Here is a 24,354-nt window from a genome sequence, read left to right as displayed (position 1 = left end):
CCTGTCAGGACTAATTGTCTCATAGAGGAACATGGGTTGAAAGTCTAAATCAGAAGTAAAGTCTCCTTTGGAACTCCTGGTGATTTCATAGACATATCTACATGGTTTTCTCTGGAACAGTACTAAACTGGTCGGCCACTGCTTTCTTCTGAGATTTTTTTTTTAATTGCCCGGTCAAGTTCTGGGATGTTTTGATGGTCTCCCATTCAATCCCAGCCAGGTTTGACTCTATGTAGCTTTTTGAGGGAAGTCAAGGTTGATTAGGTGCTACCAGCTAGATGCAGGGCCTCAACTAGGGTCTGTGTCACCCAGGGCAAACATGGATTCCATGCCCATTTTGGCGCCCCCCCAGTGTGGTGCCCGGGCCACATGCCCTGCTTGCCCCCCCGCCCCCCAGTTGTGGCCCTGGCTAGATGGACCTCAGTCAAAACTGACAGTTCCACAGAATGCTTAGAATCCATCTTTGCTCACAGTCTGCAAACCCTTAATATAAGGCTGTTTTTGCACAACTTAAAATAACAGATTTCATTGTAGGCTTCTAATAATTCTAGGCTGTTGGGTGACAAAAAGGAAACAAAATTGAGCAACAAAACTAGGTCAAAACTTCTGATTGTCTTTTGCAACGGTAGCCAAGAGAGTTTCATGAACTGCCGTTCATTTAACAGATGCTCATTTCCTCAACAACAGCAATCTCTCTCTCTCTCTCTCTCTCTGTCAGAGAGTAACCTGATCACAAAATCTAACAATACCAACTGATAACAGTTTTCTTAATTATGAAATGTTTTCAGAATCAAGAAAATGACCACTCTAAAAGTATTTATTTCAGAACACAATCATTACAATGTTGCAAAACACCTGTAATGGGATACAAGGCAATTGTCTCTTCTCAAGCCTGAAGGGAAAGAATCAATGGTGTCTACAGAGTGGTGGGTCAAAGTTGGCAAGATGATGAATGGAGGATTGTGATGCAAGCCTCACCTCTTTTGTATGGCATTGACATCACACAAACGTTCAAATGGGGTGGGTCTTGCATTGCGATGCTCTGTCCACCATCTTACTAATCCCCACCTACCCACTGGTGGTTGCTGCTGGAAAGCATCATTCCCTCCCCTCCCCTCCCCTCCCCTCCCCTCCCCTCCCCTCTTTCCTTTTTTCTTTTTATCCATTCAGTCGTGTCCGATTCTTGGAGACTGCCTGGACAAGTCCCTGCAGTTTTCTTGACAGGTTTTTCAGAAGTGGTTTGCCATTGCCTCCTTCCTAGGGCTGAGAGAAAGTGACTGGCCCAAGGTCACCCAGCTGGCTTTGTGCCTAAGGTGGGACTAGAACTCATCAACTCCCGGTTTCTAGCTGGACACCTTAACCACTACACCAAACTAAATAGAAAAAAAAAGAAAAAGAATAAACAACATTATAAAAGAAAAAAAAAGCTAAAGAAATAAAAAAAACCTACAGGTCATATACTTACAGATGTACCTATACTGTATGTATAAAGCTGTGTAGTAAACATTTCAATGAAAGGAAGAATCAATTTTTTGATCACTACTGGTCCAATTGTTCCACACTGTCCTGCAAAGTTCTGTTGTTACAGAACGGCTGCTTTCATTTCAGTAGCATAATCTTACATGGATATATTATGTGGAACCTTTCCAAGCAAACTTAATTAATCTGATCAGGTTGCAAATTACGTTTTTTTTTTTTTAACCAAGGGAAGATTTAAGTCATGCCTGAGAAAAATGAGACCATTATTAAAACCAAGTTCACTGTATTTCAATGCACATATCCTTTAGCTAGACCTTGAAGTTAGAAGTGCAACCAAACAGGAACTCCACCCTAGCTGTATGAATTGTAGAGCTGACTTGCTAGCTCCTGACCATCTGCCCATTCTTCCTGTTATGATAGCACTCATGAATTTCGGTGTCATGTGTTTCATTCTTCATAATTTAACCCTTTCAATGGACAAGTCCTCTCCTGTCGGAGTCAGAATTCCCCCTTGCATCCTGTTATTAGGCATCCTCCTAAATTTATTTGCTGGCTTAAGTTAGCTAACAAGTTCCGCATAGCAGTGGATAAAACCTGCCTATCAGTCTCATCCACAGCAGCTTCACATGCTTTCAGATACAATTCAATCACAACCCATTGCTGCAATAAAAAAGCAAAATATATATTTTTTCCTAGCTTTGTAGGCCACTTTCCCAAACTTACCCATTTTGTATGCAGTTTTGTAATTCTGAAATGCAACATTCAAAAAAGCACGCAGTCCAAGGAATAACTATATTTTGATCCATATGTTAGTCTAGGATGTGCAGGTTAAAACACTAAAAAATACAGCCCAAAATAGTTTCCTACTGTGTATTTTCCCATTTTTTTGGAATCCGTGGCTTTTTGCACATTCAGTTACTCATACATGTATATGTGTTTGCATTTTACAGGTTCATCTAGTTCATTGGATCCACCATCTCTTAGTATCCAAAAACATATGATTACTATAGCTGCAAATGATACGTTACAGATTACATGCAGGTAAGGAAGGAGCCTCAGGATGATTATCATTGGTATTTAATGCACTTCCTTGATTCCTTTCCATGATACATGACTTTCTTGGGGATATGAACACATACAAGATAGTTACAAAGAATGAAGATATAAATAAAGAATTTTAATGTGCCCCAAACATTTCCAAATGTCTCCCAGCTCAAGCATTTAAAGCGTTAGCATTCAGAAGAACAAAAGAAAAGACATCCTGTTGTCTGAGTCTTCTAGAAATTTACAAGGATGAGAGATTTTATTGACTTGGACTTCTGCTGCTGTCTTTAAAAGAGCAAATGTTCAGGCACTCCATCATACTCGATTGGCGCTTTCTATCTGTCCACAGTAGATCTACCTTTATAAACCCAGATTGTAATGTGCCAGAAATAGACAGCAGGTAATTCCAGACGATTCCTTCAAGTGATAAAAAGGCTAAAGCCGAGCTTGATTCCTGGTGGCTGCACAGATACAACTATGTAATTTTCTTAGCGACATCATATAAGTGCTTTGTTGTGGTCTTCTGAGATGTTTTCAACTTCCTGATAGAAATTCCCATCCAAGAACCAGGTCTGATCCTCCTTTGACAGTGCTGAACCAATACTGTCCAGGTTATGTATTTCAAGGAAAGGCAAAACCTTTAACAGAAGCAATAGCAATTTTTTACTGTGGAAAACTACAATTCTGCTAAAGGAATTAGGCTAAGGATTTTGTCATTGGTTATCTACTCCTGTTTTGGACAGTTTGCCCAATTCTGCCCCCCTCTGGCACCCAATTGTTATGGGGTGGTCAGGGTGACAGCACTGCAGTTGTGATGCTGTTGCCACAAATGGGAAATGGGGGCCCGTATTTAGCAACCTTCATCCCCAATTTGTAACAATCTGCCATCAGATGCTGATTAAGGAGCTTGTGTTTAGCAAGAGGACTGTCAATATTGGATATGTCCAGGTTGGCATCACATAAGTTTAGATATCTGTGTTTCCCATCTCTTGTTCTAGCATTAGTCTTCTTCCCCCTGTGTATAAAAAGGGAGGAGTCACATTTTTTATTTTTGGAATATTGCATAGCACATCTGAAATGTGGGCTTCCTGTGTAAATTGCAGCAGCATCTAAGGATACTAATCGTGCTTTCTACTTCTTCATAAAAAGCAATGCCATATATGCACACAGAAATATTTTTCATGAATATGGTTACTTTGGCCACATCATGAGAAGACAGGACACCCTGGAGAAGATGCTAATGCTGGGGAGAGCGGAGGGCAAAAGGAAGAGGGGCCGACCAAGGGCAAGGTGGATGGATGATATTCTAGAGGTGACGGACTCGTCCCTGGGGGAGCTGGGGGTGTTGACGACCGACAGGAAGTTTTGGGGTGGGCTGGTCCATGAAGTCACAAAGAGTCGGAAGTGACTAAACAAATAAACAACAACATGGTTGCATAGAAACTGACTTGATCCAGTGCAATTGTTTTAGTCATAGCTGATTTAACACCCTTTGATTTTAATGGACACACTCTAAGCCTAACTCAAACTAGACACAATCCAATGATCCGGTTTTAAAAGTTCAGATATTTCAGCTAAGGAGTCTAAGGCAGTTTAACAAACTATGGTTAGGCAAGCTTAAGGCAGATTTGGGCAGTTCACAGCAAGATCAGTAAAACAAACAAAAAAGGTAAAACAGCAATGCCCTTTATCAGCACCACACTGCACTGCATTGTGCCCCTAATAATGCTTCTACCAGTTACATCCTATATTCAATGGATTCTCTTGACTTAACCCAACACCTAACTCTTAAGACCTGTCTCTGTCCCAGGCCTGGGGTTAGGGTGGTGTGGTGGCCTATTGAGATTTTGCATATTGGGTAGTGTGGTTGTGGCCTGGGCAATTATGTGGTTTTTAATATGTTTATTAACCTATGTATTAGAGTTGTTGGAGCTAGGTGGCCTTAACAAATCAAATCAAATCAAATCAAATACCAATAACATAAAAGAGCCAGCTCTTCATGGCCTTCATGGAAGGGTAGGGGCTTTCTGGATCTTGGGCAGGGGGAAATGTTTAAGTTGAATCAGCTGCATTCTTTTTTATTATTTTTACTGCTTCTTTATAAAGACCTCCCCCAACAAATTAAACAAAAACATATATTACATATGGAAAAAATATTATTCAGCCCAATTTTTTTAAACATACCATTAAAAGTTGACCTCATGGAATAATATTGATCAGTATTTCCAGTAGACAGAAAAATAGTCATAAATAGAAAGTGAACACATATAATTGACCTCAAATATTTATTCTGAGGTCTCCCTAACTTCCCAACATCATAAAGTAATCCTTCTTGTTGCACCCTATGCTAAGCAAATCCATAATTCTTCATATAGTAATACATTCCAAATTTTGATATGTAGTTGAAGCACATTTTGATCTGAGCAATATTGAACACAGAGATGTTAAACCAAAATGGAACAATAATGACATAAGCCCATGCCATATGCAGTAAGTGTCTCTTTGTTTATTTTACATTTCCAGCATAATGAGGATATCAACCAACCCCTTTGAACTTTATCTGAGGAGTCCCAATACACATGAAAAAATGTCCATCTTTTTTTGAATGAGTCTTATCTTAAGATCATAAGACACAATTTTGTATTTTTCAAACCAATAATCACTGATATGTTAATATGGAGTATTCCAACTCTTTATTCCAGAATCCTTGGAGGTAGTTAATATTTACAATACTCTTTGTTTATAAATAATACTGTAGACTTAAAATCATCCCAAACACATACCAATATCAAGAGCAATTCATGAATTTTAGATGTTGCTAATGCGTCTGGACCCAACTATGAAATCAGAAGGTGTTTTAATTGTTTATTTTGCAATTTGGGGCAATCTAAATTTCCATGCAGTAACTCAAAAAACTCTAAATCAAATTCAGATTCCACTTCTACAAAAGTTTCAAAAAACAGCTTCAACAGAGTTAAGTTGGTCTGAGGTAAGAACATTATAAGCTGCCCAATTTATCTGCCCTCAGAAGGATTTACTTAGTATTCTTAAACTCAGATTATCCCATAATGTAAACTTTTCATAGCTAAAGGAATTTGAACTGTCTGTGCTACAACATCTTCCCGATATATCTTGTTGCATTAAGATTAAGTTGCAGACATTTCTGCTCCTCCAGACACCATTGCAGTTTGGAAATGAAAGAATTAGACAGATAGAAAATCATGCTAAGTTTCGAAAGCATGATTTGAATTGTGAAATACAGTTGTAATATTTAAAGTGAGCACTACTATTTTTGAAAACAAGTTAAAAACTGTAGTCCATATGTATGTGTACCTCATTTAGTGGATCTCAGATACATGTGTGAACACATTTCCCTAAATATTACTGTATTTGTGATGGATTCATTAAGTGATAAATGTTTGATAAATGCACCTTTGTGAATCATCCCTTAACAATGCTGATGCAGACCATTAGTATATGCTATATGGCTCAAATATCCTTAAATAGCTTACAGATTTCACTTTTTCCCCCCAGTGGCGAGAGGGCATTGGATTGGCTTTTGCCTAACAACCAGACAAGCACTGAAAACCGAGTAGCATTGACTGAATGTGCCAGTGATACCTACTGTAAGATGCTCACCCTGACGGACGTAATAGGCAATGACACAGGGTCCTACAAGTGTTTTTACCAAGACAACCATACATCATCAAGCGTTTATGTTTATGTACAAGGTAGGTGTGTATTGGGATAATGCACTTTTTCTCTTTAATGGGGAAAATGCCTTAATGTTACGTAAATGTGAACCACTTTGGATCAGAACAAAAATCCCTCTGGCCCACTGTCTTGTTCTCACCATGGCCAGCTAAATATCATCCGGAAATCCACAAATGGCCATGAGCACAACAGTCCCTTCTAACTTGTGTTCTCCAGCAATTGGTATACAGAGACATTCTCTTCGAGTTCGAAAAATATCTAACCTTTATAACAAATTTCCACTGATAGTTTGTTGATATAATTGGCTTTAAGAACCACTCAAATTGGTGGGCATTACGATAGCTTTTAAAAGCATTACCCACATTTACTTCTGGACTTCATGAAGGAGAACTTCCTTTTATTTGTTTGTTTTATTTGACTTGAATCTTCATTCAGATTTCCTGGATGACCCTGGATTCTACTAATATGAGAGAGCGCGAAAATAATCTCCTTATGCACTTGTTCAATACCATTTCCTCCCTTATCCTTTTCCAAGCTTAAAAAGTCCCAAATGTTGCAATTTTTCCCAAACAGGAAGTTTTGATTACTCTTTTCTGTAACTTCTGCTCTGGGTTTTTTTTTTTAAGTGAAGCAATCAGAATGACACACTGTGTTCCGAATGAAGTTGAATTACACGTAGATTATTCCTGGCAGCTCTACCTTCAGTTTCTTCCTAATTATCATGAGGATAATCAGGTTGTAAGAAAGTGAATTAAAGGGCCAATGGAATCTTTCAAAATTATTACCTTTTAAGATAAAAGAAACTGCTCCAGTTGCTGGGTTTTTGGGGGGGGGGGTTCTCAGCACCAGCAGTAATGCAGAAGGGTCATAGTTCAGCAGAAAACCATGGTGAGGAAACATGGATAATGGCTGGAATTAGATCTCTAATCAATCTCCAGGCCATTTGGAATACTTGCTGTCTTCAATGGTGGTACAATCTTAAAACATGTGCTGATTGGTTTGAGCATGCTGTTGGACTAGAGAAGTGCTGTGTGGTATTAAATGGTGCATGCTAGAACTCTTATTTGGCTGATCTATGGGTTTGGGGAGCCACCCCATGTCACAGTCCATCCCTGGTGGCATCAATGTCCAATCTACTATGAGTTCAGTTGGTGGACTCCAACTTACTAGGATAGAATGCTGTAAATGAATTGCTTTAAATAAGAGATTCTTGAAATTCAACGATATTTAGATTTTCTATGTTCTTCAGATTACAGATCTCCATTTGTGATGTCAGTCAGTGAGCCTGGGGCTGTATATATAACTGGAAACAAAACTGTGGTGATTCCGTGCCTTGGATCCTCATCAAACCTGAATGTATCTCTCCATTCAGTAAGGCAAACTTCTCATAATTCCTTTTGCCAGTGATTCTATCTTTTTTTCATTTTCATGCTGACATTACATATTTTACATTGGAGGCAGGGGGCCTGACAATAAGGCACTGTGTAAAAGAACATAAATAGAAAGGCGAATTCAGAAATTCTATAATTTACTAGGTTAGAGGTGCATAACCTGTAGCCCAGTACTAGATCTCTCTTCCCCAAAGTCTTGATGTGACTTCCAAAGCTCCTCCAAAAGTGATAAGTAATTGTAAATTTTAATTTGGCAGAGTAAAAACATTATTAAATGTATGGAGAATAGTCATTGCATTGCATTTAATTACTTTTAATTTTTATGACATTTCAATTGAAATTCAATTTAGGTCTTGTCCCAGCTCTATTGATCTCTTGGACTGTGACCCCTTACATGCCAGTCAAAGGTCAAATGGGGCCTTTTAGTTCTGTACCTAACTCCTAGACTATTTTAGAGAACATCAGAATTAAAGTTATTTTTGTTTTGTTGTTCATATAGAAGTATCCAGAGAAAACCTTTGTTCCTGATGGAAAGTCAGTTACATGGGATAATCAAAAGGGTTTCACAATTCCCACTAACATGATCAGTGATGTAGGAATGGTCTTCTGCAAAACTAAGATAGATGGTGAAAGCTATCAATCAGTGATGTACGTCGTGGTGGTTTTAGGTAAGTGATAGGCTTTCTTTCTTTCTTTCTTTCTTTCTTTCTTTCTTTCTTTCTTTCATTTATTTATTTGGGTGCTTATAAAATAACTATTTGGGAAAATGGGAGCTTAAAATGCCACAGTAGATTGATAATCAAAAGGGGAAGATAAAGTCCCACTCACATGGAACTTAATGATCTGATAGCTGGGACCATATTTTTTTCTTGGTACCACTTTGCTATTGCTTTTTTCTAGTATGTTTTCTCTCTTTCTCTCTTTTAATGTTTCAGTCTAATTTACAGCTGTAAGATTTTCTGGAGATTTCAGACATCAATATTTATTTTTAGACTTGCTATTTTGAGTTTTATCAATTCTAGTTAAAATGTTTAACTAGCCAATTAAGCATTCATCATCAAGAAGAAGTGCTGTTTCCATGTCCATTGATAGGGCAGGGAGTGACGCTTCAGTGTCTTTCTCCTAAGTAGCAGAACTAAATAGGGTGTGCACTATTTGCATTTTGGGACAAAAATACTGATTGTTTTACTTGTTTCTGATAGCCCACTTCCCCATATCATCCATTTATCTCACAATTTGAGAATAGGAACATTTATATATTTTCTATTTGGCTTTCAGTGGAATTTCTCTTCCGGTTTTGTCCCCCCTCCATTTAGGATATAAAATTCATGACCTTAGTATGAGCCCTCTGCACCAAGTAGAGCTGGCAGCAGGAGAGAAGCTATCCTTAAACTGTACAGCAAGGACTGAGCTGAATGTGAGAATTGAGTTTCAGTGGGACTACCCTTCAAAAAAGGTAAAGAAACCAGGAAGCTTTCTAATAAAAGAGGAATGTGTTGGACTCCAGTCCAAAGGGACCCTGTTGTATGCTATTTTTCTTTTTTAATGTTCCAAATTGCATTGATCAAAATGATCAATTTTGGGTCATCAGTCTAGTCCTTAATCAGTTGATGTCTGATTATTAGTAGCTACAGAGTTGGTTGGGCTGGATCACTGAGAGTCTGTTAGGAGGTTCCCAAGTTTCCACTTGACCAAGATTTGGTTCTACTCCCTCCTCCCCCTCTGTTTTCTAGAGACTGATGGGTTACACAAAACTTACATGAGGGCCAAGGCCATGAGAAAGACGAGAGAAAACCCTAACCCTCCCCTACCATGCGAGGGAAAGTAGGGAGTGCTGGGATGGAATGCTAAGCAGGGAAAAAATCTGGGGCGTGGCACATTAGGGAGCATGTCCTTTTTTATATATAATTTTTATTAAAGATTTTAAAAAAGGAAGATAAAAACTAATACAAACTAATATAAAATAAGGAAAAGAAAGAAACCAAAGAGAAAGCTAAAAGTGCAAGAAAGGAAAAAAAAAAGTAATAGAAAAATAGAAAAGAAAGAAAAAAGATAAGGTAGTCCTTGCTTAACAACCACAATTGGGACTGGAATTTCAGTTGCTAAGCAAAGCGGTCATTAAGGAAATCTGATCCAATTTTACAACCTTTTTTGTGGCGGCCATTAAGCAAATCACCACAGGCATTAAGTGAACCACATGGTCGTTAAGTGAATCATGTGGTTCCCATTAATTTTGCTTGCCAGAAGCCGTCCGGGAAGGTCGAAAATGGCAATCTTGTGACCATGAGACACTGTGACAGTTGTAAGTGTGAGGACCGGTTATAAGTCATTTTTTTCAGCACTGTCATAAGTCTGAACCATCACTAAAAGAATGGTTGTTGAGTGAGGACTACCTGTACAAAGAAGTAGCTTCCAATCTTCTTTCCAGCAGTTCTAAGTACAACTATAAACATATCTCTTTACTCTACGGTTACAACTTAACTCTCTTCTTTCTATAATCTATCCAGTCTAATCATCAGAACCATAAATCATTAGTTTATTTTTTTCTGTTTTCCACACAAAGTCCATAAGGGGTTTGTGCATTGGGGAGCATGTTCATGGGAGAACTCAAAGGGCAAATTGATTGGAGCCCTCTTAACCCTTATAGTACCACTGAGTTGCAGGCAAAGAAGCATTTTTATTTTCCTGGAGAGAACTGCTGGTTTTAACTCTGGTGCAATGGAAGAGAAAGGAAATTCATGGGACAGGAACCTCGTGAGCAATTGTTGAATGGGTACCTGCTCATCTGGTGTCAGAGGCTGGTGCCATTCTCTGCAGAGGGTTGGTGTCCATCAACTTCAGTGGCTACATCAGCTGAGTCTGATCCCAGTAGTCTGAGATGCCATGCTAATAAATGCATATTCCCTGTTTTCTTCCTCCTGGTCTAAGTGCCAGATTTTAAGTTAGTGGGCGAGGACATCTGCAGGGTTGTGGATCTGCAAGATGGCGGACATGGCATTGTGATGAAGCCTTGCTCTTTTGTGCATACATGTACAAAATGGGTGGGCCTTTGATTGTAATGCTTGCCCACCATCTTCACCTGAACCACCCGTCTATGGGTGAGGGAATGCCGAAAGGATGATGCTGAGTGAATGCCCTTGAACTCTGTTGCAGAAAATGAATGCTGCATTCAAGGAAGCCATGACATCCCTGGGCAGGGAAATGAAGAAGTTTGTAAGCACCCTCACCATCGAACACGTGACTTTAAGTGATGGGGGTCTGTATAGTTGCACAGCCTCCAGCAGCCAGATGACAAAGAAACACAAAATTAATGTCATTGTTCATGGTAAGGCATGAGTCTGGACGGATTTGGGCTTTACAGTCATAAAATGTGAGATATTGGGAGAAATCATGAAAATAATTGCCCACAAAATCAAGGCAAACAGGTTGAGTCAAAGTCTCTTTGATCTTAAAAATGAATCCTATAAGCCAGTGTTCCTCAACCTCGGCTGCTTTAAGATGTGTGGACCAACTCCCAGTATTCCCAGCTGGGGAATACTGGGAGTTGAAGTCCACACATCTTAAACCTGCTGAGGTTGAGGAACACTGCTGTAAGCTAATAAGTGTCCTTCTTTGTGAGGATGGCCAAAAGTAAAGTGCATGTATAGTCTATAAATAAGTGAAGCTTGTGTCTGCATAGGAAAAGAGTGCCTTGTTAGGTCACAATTGAATGTTTTCAGAAATACAAGACTTCTGTTGCAATAAATTCTTCCATCTTTAGCATTTCTCTTCAATTTGTTGCCTCGCTGCTCTGAAAAAGGTTTGCCAACGATTGGAGATAGCTCCAATCAGCGTAACATCAAGAGTCAGTTAAAATATATTAAAATGCACGAATGTCAATTTTAAATGTATAATATCAACAGTGAGGTGTACTGTAGTGGTTACAGGGTTGGGCTAGACTGAGTGGAGACTGGTTTAAATTCACCCGTAATCAGAGAACCTGAGATGGTGTCCTGGGGCCAGTATCTCTCTTTCAAGCTAACATATAGTTGCTGCTGGATAAGAATTGGAGGAGAGAGTACTATCTACATAGCCTCAAGCTCCTGAAGCAAAGGTGGAATAGAACTTTAACAAATAAAAAATGACTAAAAATATGATCTGGAATATCGCTACTTTCCCAAGTTCCTAGGCTTAACAGAAAAGCACAAAGTGAGCAGGGATATTCAGAATGAGAGTCAACAGAAGTACCATCAGCCTGAAGTCCCCCTTCTATCGAGCTTTCCTAGCTACAACTCCCATCATCTTATTTGTTTATTTATTTATTTATTTATTTATAATCACATTTATACGGCCACCCATCTTGCACAGAACTACTCTGGGCAGTGTACAACCAATCAATAAAACAACAAATACATGCAAATGAAAATACATAAAAACGGTCCTTATAAAAATATAAAAAGTCATGATTAAGAATAAGAATATTATCAAAAATTAAAATATACAAACCACAAGGAGAGAGTAAAAAAGTCAACCATAGTGGAGCCACCTAAAGAGGTTTCTGGGTCATGCTAGAATAAAGAAGCTACAGTACCTTTAAATATTAATAAGATTGATTTTGTGAGCATCAAATCTAGCTGTTGTCACTCATCCACCAACTGTGATGACCTTGATTGATAGTTGTGTGGCTTTGATGAATGGGTTCACACATATGGTAGCTAAGCTGCTGGGTCTTAGCTTAGCAGGAAATGAGAACCATGCTCCTCTGGTTTGTTTATCTGTTCAATTGTGTCCAGTTCTTGGAGACTGCCTGGAAAAGTCCCTGCAGTTTTCTTGGCAGCTTTTTCAGAAGTGGTTTGCCATTGTCTCCTTCCTAGGGCTGAGAGGGAGTGATTGGCTCAAGGTCACCCAGTTGGCTTTGTGCCTAAAGTGGGACTAGAACTCAGTCTCCCTGGTTTCTAGCCTGGTGCCTTAACCACTACACCAAATTGGCTCTCACTCTGGTTTATAATCCAAGACATATGGCTCAGTGCAAGTGTAACCAGGCTACTGTGGCTTGTTCCACAAACTATGGCTTAGCGGGATGCCTGAGCACCTCCATATTGGTCAATTCAGTGTTTTTTGTTTTTTTTACTATAGAAAGTGAGTAAAAATAAACATCATGAAATGATTGTTTTGAGAAGTTAAAGGCTGGTTTTGGTTTCCAGAGTCAATAAGCAATTTGAAAATTGCATTTCTTACTGGTGGTATTAATATCCATTATATTATTAATATTATTAACCATATCATCCATTGTTTTAAATGATTATCTTTTAAATTTTTTGACAGAAAAGCCTTTTCTCTTTTTGGGCAAAATGCCACTTTTGGTGGAGACAATTCTGAGAGAACCAGCTAAAGTGTCTGTATTATTCAAAGGGTATCCACCCCCTGAAGCAAAATGGTAAGGACCAGTGCAAATTTTATTCTTTTTTAGCTTCTCTCCCTTTCTGTATACATTGTACAATGACCAACAACATAGCAACACTGAAGGCTTAAAGGAAAATGTTGGGTGACTTCTTTGTGAGCAGCTGAAGAAGGGATAAGCCAAAATAAAGTTTTATGCTTTTGTTGTTTTTATGACGTTACTCACTGTAATTAACTATATGCTTAGTGTTTAACGGCGTCTTTTTTCTCTTCTATTTTTTTCAAACAAATAAAAATCCCTACTTAACAATGAAATTCACTGAGAGTTGCAGACAGATAACTCTTTTTTTCCCCCAACTCTAATCTAATCTTAGGAATATTGTGCAGGCAAAATTAGATTCTCTCACTGCAATGTACTGAACTTTCCAGGAGTGTGGAAAGCAGAGTGTGGTTAGATGCAAATGTATTATTTTATCTGTTCTATATCCACATCTTTCAAGCCACAGAATCGACTCTGTTTTGCAGGTATAAAAATGGAGAAGCTATAATTGCAAATCGGACCGTGAAACTTGGTTACTCCTTGATGATTGCTGAAGTGAGCGAAAGAGATGCTGGGAATTACACTGTTGTGCTGACCAATCCCATTAACAAGGAGCATGAGAAGCATACATTTCATCTGGTGGTAAATGGTAAATTCTTGTTGCCATTAAAAAATGCAGTTGCTAATAAATTGGGGGGAAGCTGGCATATCATTCTCTATTTATGTTAGAGAGATTGTTTCTAAAGTATCGTTTTCAGATAACAGGTACATGTGAAAGGGCCTACTTATCAAAAGGGTAAAGCAGGCTTAAGAGATACAGGTAGGTGGCCAAATGAAATGAAGGAAAGAGATGGAATTCAGTGGGAAGGGTTTGAATATGGAACAATCTTCTTCAGACAGTATTGTGAAGTTGCTGTGAGGATGAGAAACCTTGGGAAGGTCATTGCTAGGCCAGATCGGCCCTTTATGTTTTCCCATTGCTGTTATGGGCCACTCACCATTTCTAATAGTAGTTTTATTAAAAATTACAGTTACAACAATAAAAAAAAATCTAATGCAAACTAAAAAAAGAGAAAAGAAGAAAAAGAAGAAAATGGAAGGTGTAGAAAGGGAAAAGAAAATAGAAAAAAACAGAAAAGAAAGAAAAAATAAGAATATAGTAAAGAAAAAGAAAAGAAATATATAAAGAAATAACTTCTCCCTTCATCACAAGTATAAACAAGTTTAGTAACTTATCACCTTTATAACTTTCCAAAATCAAAATTCTAATCACCATTTTGCTGCTTATCCCCCCTCCCATTTTTTTTTAAGTCCTTAAATTTGTATTTAAAACTTCTTCTGCTAAGGATTGAAGGAAACTCACCCGGTGCTGTAAAACTTGTCAATCCAAAGGTTCCTAATAGCTGAAAAGCAGTTAACAAACGATTTCTGAAAGTGATTAGTAAAGGAAGTATGGAACCCAGTATCCTTTTGAAGGCGCCAACCACAGTTTGAGCAAGATGGCCGTTCCTTTGTCTAAATCCGCCAGAGACGCTGTGTTGTGGTCCCGTCACAAGGAGCAACTGTCTGGAGCACTTGTGGGTGATCTCAAGTCCTCTCCTTGTCCAGAGAGGAATTATGAAGAGCCGGTCTACTTGCCGGCCCTTCATTCTGCTGTGATCGTCGGAGCCATCATCAGTTCAGCATTTCTTCCCCAGAAGTCTGACCACCCACTTCTAGAGTGTGGAAGTGAACAATGTCACCCTCCATCCTTTCCTAGTCCATTGCAACTACAACCCCAGCCCATATTTTTCATCCTGAGCATCTCAAGCTTTTCTGAATGTTGGTCTATTTGTTTTCATTCCACTCTAGACGTATCCTCAGCTCTGATTGGCTACAACACCAAGTCACCCCCCACCCATCCAATGGCTGGTCACTGTCCTGTACAACTATTTCATCCAAGGCCAATGGGCTGTTATGTTCACAGCTGGGGAAGGGCTTTTTTTCTTCTTCTAGTTGATCCAATTATGGCCCATAAAGACCATGCAGTCCGTTGTGTTTCCTCATCATGTTTTCTGCCAGCTTATATCCATTCCATTGTATAATTCCCAGTGGGACTCCTTCAATTCTGGATGAAGCACATTCTCCTTTATTTCTCACCTGCACTTGTTCTGTTTCCCTTAGGAAAAAAATCATTACATTGCAACATAGGCATGTTGGAACAAAGGTTCAGAGTTTCAATGAATGGTCTTTCTTTGCTTCTATGAACCTGAGCCACAAAGTTGCTATGGACCCATAGTGGAACAAAGGAACAACCAGTTCCCTTTGTTTTAATTATTGTAGCATCACAACAATGATGCTAGAGTAAGGTGAAGGGGGGCAGGGTAAGCGCCCATGTGTGCAAAGCAAAGAAAAGGCCCAGGGACTAGTGAGGAGGGAGCAGTCCCTAAAAGGAAAAGGTAGTCACTAGTAGACTGATCTGCATGGATGGGAAGGGCAAGAGGCAGGAGAATGACCAGTTCAGGCCTGTAGTGGCCATAATCTGGACTAAATACCAACTTGGCCCCATAGCTAAACCACTGCAATCTGGACTTGAATTTAAGTTGGCTTCAGGAACAGCCTGGAGCAGCAAAGAAGACTAGCAGCTTAGGATGAAGTGCAGAAGAGCCCTTAGTCTGGTAGACGAGGGTCAGAAAGGCTGTGCTCACAGACACAGGATGCATGCAGGAAGACCAAAAAAAGTCTCCAGCTACCCTAAATAAAATAATTGGCTAAACTCTTGTGAGATTGTAAAATCTAGTTCTGGGATAAAAAGGCTAAAGTCTCATAATATTTTGGTGTTCTCATATGAGAAGTCAGGACAATTTGGTGGTCTCACCCAAGGTTTTACCTGGGATGATCAGGGCTGGAAAATGTATTAGAATCCCATAGTAGACTACATTGAACTAGGTGGCACAGACTTTTTATGACTGCCTTATTTGGCAATTGAGGAAATTAGTTAGGACAACTTTGATTCTGTGGGGTGATAGATGGTAGGGCATGTACCTTGATGGATTTTTCAGAATAGGCCAGCTCCATTGTGTGGAACACAGTCCATCAGCTGAATGGCCAAGCCAGTCACCTGTATTGCTCATTACGTTTTGCCAAAACAATAAATTGTGTTATGGCTTAGAATAATGTGGAAAACTAGCTTGTGGTTTAAAAAAAAACAATTTATGGCTTAGTTTTATGTGTAGGCCAGATTACAGTGACTCATTCAACAAACTAAGGGTAAAATAAATCATGGCTTAATGGAGGTGAGGGCATGGCATTCCAGCCTCCAGAGCACCACAGATTCTACTGCTGAAATTTGATGGCAAAACTATTGATTTTCTGGTGGCAACATTTTTGTGGGCTTTGTGTTTGATAATAATCAGGTACAACCACAAAAATTACCATCCTGATTTTGCACTGAAACCCACTTTTTTTTGCACTGTCACTGCCATTGTTTTGTTCCTCTTTCTTGGGTGGTATCTCCCAAAACAGCCATCATAACCTTTGGGATCCTTAGATGCCGGAAAAACAAATGTGGAGCCTGACTGACCATATAAAAGTTGCCTTCCATTGACTTAATGTCAACTCAGGCAGGACATTTTCTGTTTTTCAGTGCTTTGTTAGAACATGGATTTTTATAATCAGAGGCAAGCAGCACAAACAATAGGTTGATGCATGTATGACCAGATGAGTCACCATTCACTGCATTCATTTTGCTTGACTTCAGCAACCTCCTCTGTTTATTTGTTTTTGGGTGAATGGGGGAAAGAGGCAGACTTGTGAAAATCCAGTTTTGTTACAGAAAGAATGTTGTTTTCAATCTGCTGTATATTTTGGTTTGGGCTTTGTGTCCTGGTTTTTTCCTGTCTTCATGCTTCTTCTTACTCCTGGCTCACAGTGGATACTTCCCATTACCTCGCCCATCCTTCCTGCTTTCTGTTCACTGTCCTCTTCAGCTTCACCCTTTGCATTCCTCTTCCCTTTGCATCCTCAGGAAACTTCCTCATCTTTTGCTTTAAAAATAGCCATGGGGTGGAGGTGCAGGGAGAACAGCATCCTACAGTTAGCAACCACCATATCCAACTACTGCTATGGAGTGATGCTGGTCCCTTCATAAGAAATGGGTGCTGCTGGCTGAACCAATGTTCATGAGATGCTTTTGGATGGTAACAAGGAGCAAAGGGTAATCCAAAGGATAAATAAGGCAGTTTTTCACTTTCAGAATTTGACTGCACCTAAAGAAGAACCAAATATTTAAATGCCATGAATTATTGTGTGGTCATTTAACTACAGTATGTGCCAGAACAGGGCAAGGGAGCAGATTTTGTTCTCTCTGCCCCAGTGAATTCTTGTGCAACTTTCTGTCTTTTCTCCTAGAAAGGAACTAACCTTTCACTTAAATTGGAGTAAGGGAAGACAAAGACTAGTAGTTAATTAGACAAAAGAGCCATTGGTCTGGTTGGCATGTAGCACTAAGTCATAATGTGGTTGCTTATTTTCACTTAGTGTGAAGTGCAAACCAAACTTAGTTTAGCATTCTGGTTGAAGATTGAGCCCATTGTCCTGTTTTTATTCCCTAGCAATTGGTAGTTAGAAGGGTGTTGCCTCCAAAATCTAGAGACTTCTGGAGGCCTCGTAATTAGTAGCTGCTGATGAGTTCTCCTACCATAAATTTGTCAAATCCCATAGCTAACAATCTTCATCAGATCTTCTTGTAGCACAGTCCATTAATGCATTATGTGGGGAAAACTTCCTTTTTCATGTCCTGAATCTCTTGACTCATCCAGAGTTGGTGGACATAAATCTTTCCTACAATGAGACGACTTCAGTAATAGAAAGGGAACTCTAGACATTGTTTTTTGTTAGCCAGTGAAGGAGCAAAAAGGGGAAATACTGGTGACCGGCACTGGTCAAATAGATTTCTATCTGAAGTTGTGGCAATGAATGTTCCTCAAAGTTCTGAATTTCAAAGGATGTCCATCTCTTCTCTCAGAATTACTTCCTGCTGACTGCTACTCATTTATCTATTTTCTTCTCTGGCAGTTCCACCTCAGATTGGGGAGAATGCTCTTCTGTCTTCTGTGGATTCTTACAAGTATGGTTCCACCCAAACTCTTACATGTACGGTATATGCTGTTCCAGCGGTGAGCCACATTCAGTGGTACTGGCAATTTGAGGAAGAATGCACTTTCAATCCACAGTAAGTAGAACACAATTTCCCAGTTATTTCTTTTTCCACGTTTGATTTGGTACTAATATATTGTGTTAGTGATTTGTTTAGTCTCTGTCCAAATCAGTTTTTGCTGGGTTGGCTCCAGGATACCTAGGGTTAGCATTTGGGACTCCAAAAATCTAGATGATAACTAGGTGGCAGCAAACAGACTCAGAAATGCTAGCTATTTGATTCCATCTAGTGGTCATCTGGATTTTGCGTCCAGATATATTAGATCTGGACACAAAAGGGATGAACGGATCTAAGTCCCTCCAGGATCTCAAAGATCAGATGCTACAGAAGAATTAAAATTCTCAGTAGCTGCCCTGTAATGTGGATTTCCATATTTTGGATCTGTCCAAATTCATCCGCGACCATTTTTTGAGAACAATGGACATGTAATTCAGTCCTCAGATTTTACTATATATTATCCACTTAGATGGTCAGTTCAGAGGAAACCATAATTTTACGCTAGCTAATAAGCCATAACTGACTCTAGATCTCCTTCATACTTGAGATCAGAATCCATTTCTGGTTTGGGGCTAACCACAGAGTCCTCTTTGAGTTGTTTAATTAGTTTTAGGATAAGTCAGGATCTGATATTAGGGTTTGATCCTGGCTTTTTCCCATGAACCACATTTTAAACTATCAAGATGTGCTAAAATTCAATTCCAGCAGCACCGCTGTCCAGTCATTATGGGAATTGTATAATATATATTTTTTTGTTTATGGCCAAAAGACCTGAATAACATTATAGGAGTTGAAGACTAACATATCTGGGGAAGTGGGAAGCCTGAAGAAGGCTAGGTTCCACAAAAATACTATGAAGATTTGTCATTGATTGAAAGCTTACAGAGTTGTTCTTATTGATGGAAGAAGAGGAGCAAGGAATGCTTTCTTCACATACTTTTGATTCCTTTACACAATAAGAACCTCTGATTTCCAAGTATTTCTGACCTGGATCATACTTAAGTCGGCTAGAAAATTTCCTTAAACGAAACTGAGATCTTGAAGATCTGAATTCTGTATGGAGTGATCAGTTTCAAGTCTTGTGTGTGAATCATCACCAAATGAACCTTTTGATGCAAAAGAAAGCTTTCAGGGAAATTTCTTTCCCTTCTTGCCTCTCCTATTGTTTCTTCAAACCCGTTTCCTGCCCAGAGGTGTCTGCAAAGGCAGGCAAATGATGGAAGCAGCATCATGTGTACATGACACTGCAGGCATGAAAGGGGCAGAGTCTGCATCATGTACCTGCAGTGTTGCTTCTGTCACTTCGGTGAGAGCCACTGATCCTGCAGATGCCTCTCTTCCTGCCCTTTTCAGTAACTGCTGCTCTTTTTTTGTCCACTTGTTTAAATCATCCTGCGGGCAACCTGATCCCACCAAATCAAGAATCACGTTAGCAGCAGCACATAGCCAATTCATAAAGCTAATTCAGAGTGAAGGGAAAACATTCAGCCCTGGTTCTGAATGGATAATTCCAAGCAATCTCTGAGCATTTTGGCAGTCCCTCAAAACGAAGCCCCATCCACATGTATGTCATGGTCTGCTACACTTTGCAGCCTCCCCAAAGGGTTAAGGTCACTCTTTGGCCATTGTGGGTTATAGGGGATATATAAAAATACTTACTTCCATCCTTCCTGGCTGGAACCACAACTTCCTTCCCTCTCATGACTTTGTCCTTGTAAAGGCACTTGGGAATTGGATCCAGCAACAATAGGTGTTACAAACATACACAAATGACAGGGGATGTCGTCTTCTTGCCTCCTACTATGGAAAAATGTCTTGTAGTGGCAAAAGTTCTCCTCTGTTAATGATATCCATTAACCTGGATTGTATTTAAAACTTGTTTCTCTGTTTCTGGTGATTGTGTGAATATTTTTGATAATGTGGCGTACTCTGGATTGGCTGGTTGATTGAAATTAATATATATCCTACCTTTCCATTCTATTCAGACATATCCAAGATGGATGGATGGGTTGGATAGATGGAAGGAAAGGGGGAGGGGAGGGGAGGGGAGGGGAGGGAAGTCTCCTTTGAATTGAGCTTGATTCCTGGTGACTTTATCGGTATGTCCATCTACTTTCCCTTGGGAATGATACCCAAATGGTTTTCCGTTACCTTCTTCAGGGATGTTTTGGATGTTCCAGTTGTCCCTATAGCCCTGGGATTTCTGGTGCACTCCCTTGCCAGCTACCATGAGATTTGCCAGGCTAACTTGTCTAAGTCAATAAAGAAATAAAGAAAACTTTTTCTGCCCTATAACTATTGTTTGCTTTTCTATAGCCAGTTATGCAATGAGTTAAAACTGCTCAGCTTCCCTGACATTCACTGGGCTTTTGGCAGTTTAATCGTGTGCCAGATTTTCGCTGTAGGTGGCTGCTGGCTCCTAGCTTTGAAAGTTTTTATTGTTGTTGTTGATACATATGACAGATCTGTAGTCTTCTCCCCCAATTTCCTACTCTAGGGCAAACCAGGGCTTCATTTGGCTGGGTGTCTTATCTCTGTGAAAGTGCATGACAGAGGAAGCCCCTTAATTGATGGGAGGGAATGATAGAGAGAGCTCCTGACCGAGGGCCACTTCGCTTCCCTTATCTGAATTTTGCACAAGAACAGACTTCCTTTTAGAGTGAAAAAAAAAAGAAAAGAAAAAGGGGCCTGTTTTCCTGTTGTTGTTTTTAAAATAACTTCCACTGTCTTCTTCCTTTGGTGCCTAATCAACCTTCCTATCCAAGGTTCAGTAGTCCAGAGAAATATATTAGAGAGCCCAGTGATTTCCATGTTAATCTTTGTCTTTCTTTGAACAAAATTAACTCCGACTGTTGATTTTATGAATACCTTTGGTATCTAACTGGGCTGAGCTGGCCAGAATAAAGAAAGATTTTACCTTGAGGGCCTGAGAATATCTCTCTGCACATAGCAGCAAGGACTTTTAGGCATCACCTGAGTGTTTATATATTACCCTAAAATAGGAGCCACAGAAAAATATTGCAGTGTGCAAGGAATTTTCCTGTTCAGTGTTATACCCGACCAGTTGAGGATACTGTCCAATAATACCCTGGATAATTGTCTCTCTAATTGTTATGGAGAATTCTTGGGGTGAATGTTGCACAGCTGGAGGGCACAGAAGTTGAGAACGGTTGTTCTACAGAATCAGATATTCTCATTCAATCACTATGTTCATCAAGCACACATAGGCAACATCTATCCCCCCAACTCCATCTTCAAGCTGTAGAGCTCCTGTGGAGCTCAGCTGATCAGTTAGCTGCTGCATGTTGGAGGTAAGATCTTAATTAGACTCACTGGGGTGAGATGGTTTCATTTCCCTTCTCCAGATGATTCCCACAAAGCTGAGATCCCTGGCACATAGTCTTTAACCTCACCTCCCTGACAGTCCTAGCGCACTGGAGAAATTATGCTCCATGATGATGAACATTGCAACATTGCAATGGGAAAATTGTAGTTTGCCACCTGCTATTAACAGCTGTGAAACAGTAATTTTGTTATTAAAGCATACAAATAAAAGATGAAATTTCTTTGATTTTTCTCAGCCAAGCTAGAATGGGGAATAATCCCTATGCGTGTCAGAAATGGAATACCATAACAGACCGAAGAGGCGGAAATCAGATTGAAATCTTAAAAGATCAGTTTGTTGCTATTGCTGGGAAAATGAAGGTGAGACATTGATTTTCTTATTTGCTGTTTGAAAAACTGGAAAGTTTGGTGTTTGAATCTAAACTGTTGGCTTATTTATAAGATATAATCAAGAGCCTATGATCCGAAATAATACATCGCAATTCTCAGTGTGCATAAACAAAATTCCCGTATAAATGAAGAAACTGTATGAATAAAACAGAAAGTCACATAGTCCAGTGACAGAAAACTGGGGGATGATTATAAATTCCCCCTGTGCTCTAGAATACTACCAACTGGTCTCAGGTATCTCTTAGTCCCAGTAACTTAGTTGGAATATGGATTTGATAGCATTATACGACAAGCTAACAAGCTTGGCAGGTATCTTTCTTTGTTCTTTTGTACCATTATTAATCATCCCTAACATTTGTTATCATAAATGCATGCATTGAAATGCATAATTTAAAAGGGTTTACAGAGGGTTTATGCAGAGCAAAATCTAAAAGATTTTGAAACTTAGCAGTTAGGTTTGGTTAGAAATGGCATTTTAACTGTTATTGGAGGTTTTTAATATGAGAAGCAATATAGAAATGATGATGATGACATCATGGTGATGATGATGACAGTCCTATGTGTGCTTACTTGGACTTAAGCCTCATAAGATAATGGCTTTTTTCTAGTAAGTATGCAGTTTGGTTTATAGCTTCAGGCTATCTTAAGCAACATTATTTAGTGTTAATTTCCTCTATTTATATTACAGTTCTTAGGTCAAGGTATCACTTCTTAGCAGGAAAATCATTCTGAACTCAAGGGGTCTAAGTTTATATAAATCAGGGTTAAGCCTGATCAGTGGGATATGGAAAAATTCCTGGAGAAAATGTTGGTTTTTCAGCTTCACTTCATCTCTGGATTTTTATGGACAACAATAAGCTCTCTATTGACTATTGTTGCAAGAGAGTTGAGGAATGATAAACAGTTTTAACTCTATCCACCACAGAGGGTAGCCAACTGGTCGTGTAAGTTTCAGGTGCAAATAGGATACATCAAACAAGGGTGGGTTGTGTTGCAGTAGAATTAATAGCTTGGATAAACTAACATGGCCACATGTTCCATTGACTCATTTTGTGAGAGACCAGTTCAAGCCTTTAGCATTAGTCTGGCCTTAAACCACTTCACTTTTTCTCTTGTAGACTGTTAGCAGCCTCACCGTTCAAGCAGCAAATGTGTCCACCTTGTACAGATGTGTAGCAAATAATAAAGCTGGAGAGGGTGAAAGAGTCATTTCCTTTCATGTGACTAGTAAGTCTTGCTTGCCTGTGCGTTCCCACTGAACACATCTGCCTCAGTTTCTTCAAGCACATCAGGGGCATTCCTGTTCTGTAACTGTATAGAAATACGTCCTAAATGAATGTAAAAGATCATAGTGTCATCAAGGAAGAGCAGGAGGGGTCATGATGTCATCATACAAATGACACAAATGATTATTTATGTGATGACATCATGACAGGCATGATGTCATCACACAAAAAACCACTTGTGTCATTTACATGATGACATCATGACCCCCTTGCCCTCTCCTGAGGACACTCATGGTTTCAGGCAGATGCCTTTGATAATAGGGCTAGCTTATTCCTATTGCAAGTTCAGAGTAGATTTAAAAAAAGTATGCTATTTAAAAGAAATAGTGTTGTGTAATGGTTATGAAAGAGGGAGTTATTATTTTTTAGAAGTAAGTTTTAAACAGAGTTTGGGTGCTGTGTAATCTCCCTGTTTGTGGGAAAAAACCCTGTAAGTTAATGTGTAGATTTATTGTATATTTACTGAGGCTTCAAAATGATCTGCAGGATCATTCATTCATCCATTTCAGGGACTGCAGACAGCAGAGCCATCCCATAATTTAAAACCATGCTGTAATTTTCAAGGTTACAAAAGAGGAAAATTATTAAAATTTAAAATGATTAAATACTGAGGAACTCATTGACCTCTGAGGTACTGTACTTTCCAGCTCCATGCTTTTATGATTCTATGATAATCGTGCTAGCTGAATTAAATTATATTAACATGTGCATTGAATTGAATCAAATATAATTTTTGTCCTGGCTGTGCCCACTTTTTTGCCTAGCCAATAGTGATGGATGTTGGAGTTTGATTCAACGACATCTGAAAAGACATAGGGCTTAATCCGTAGCATAGGATGGGCAAGTTTCTTGGGACCAAGGAACACCCAGTCTGTTCAAAATGGGAAAAATCTTTGAGATTTGGGGATGATGCTTCAGGATTTGAAATGGATGTCTTGGGTCTCTGTGAGGCTTATGGCACCCATCCTTAAAACTTTCCTCAAAATGGGTGGAAGGTAGAATTCCGTCCACTCTGGTTGAAAGAATATTTTATGCAGCCCGTGTCCCATTCTTGAAATAGCAAGTGGAACTAGAGTCCACTCATTTTCTCAG

The 24,354-nt window shown here is 39.3% G+C and overlaps 1 protein-coding gene across 1 annotated transcript in view; it reads left to right on the top strand.

The window, feature by feature from the left end:
• The window catches only part of KDR (kinase insert domain receptor), a 54,014-nt gene that overhangs the window by 5,062 nt on the left and 24,598 nt on the right, over positions 1-24,354 (top strand). Inside the window, exons 2-12 of the mRNA XM_063309808.1 lie at positions 2,430-2,520; positions 6,058-6,254; positions 7,487-7,608; positions 8,128-8,296; positions 8,945-9,084; positions 10,782-10,953; positions 12,933-13,044; positions 13,533-13,696; positions 18,103-18,259; positions 21,823-21,946; positions 23,095-23,203. Coding sequence (XP_063165878.1) covers positions 2,430-2,520; positions 6,058-6,254; positions 7,487-7,608; positions 8,128-8,296; positions 8,945-9,084; positions 10,782-10,953; positions 12,933-13,044; positions 13,533-13,696; positions 18,103-18,259; positions 21,823-21,946; positions 23,095-23,203 — 1,557 coding nt within the window. The remainder of the gene's footprint in view (positions 1-2,429; positions 2,521-6,057; positions 6,255-7,486; positions 7,609-8,127; positions 8,297-8,944; positions 9,085-10,781; positions 10,954-12,932; positions 13,045-13,532; positions 13,697-18,102; positions 18,260-21,822; positions 21,947-23,094; positions 23,204-24,354) is intronic.

Source organism: Candoia aspera, chromosome 8, assembly GCF_035149785.1.
Source record: "Candoia aspera isolate rCanAsp1 chromosome 8, rCanAsp1.hap2, whole genome shotgun sequence".
NCBI lineage: Eukaryota > Metazoa > Chordata > Lepidosauria > Squamata > Boidae > Candoia > Candoia aspera.
The sequence above is the reverse complement of the archived record's forward strand: the minus strand, read 5'-3'. Positions and strand labels throughout refer to the sequence as shown.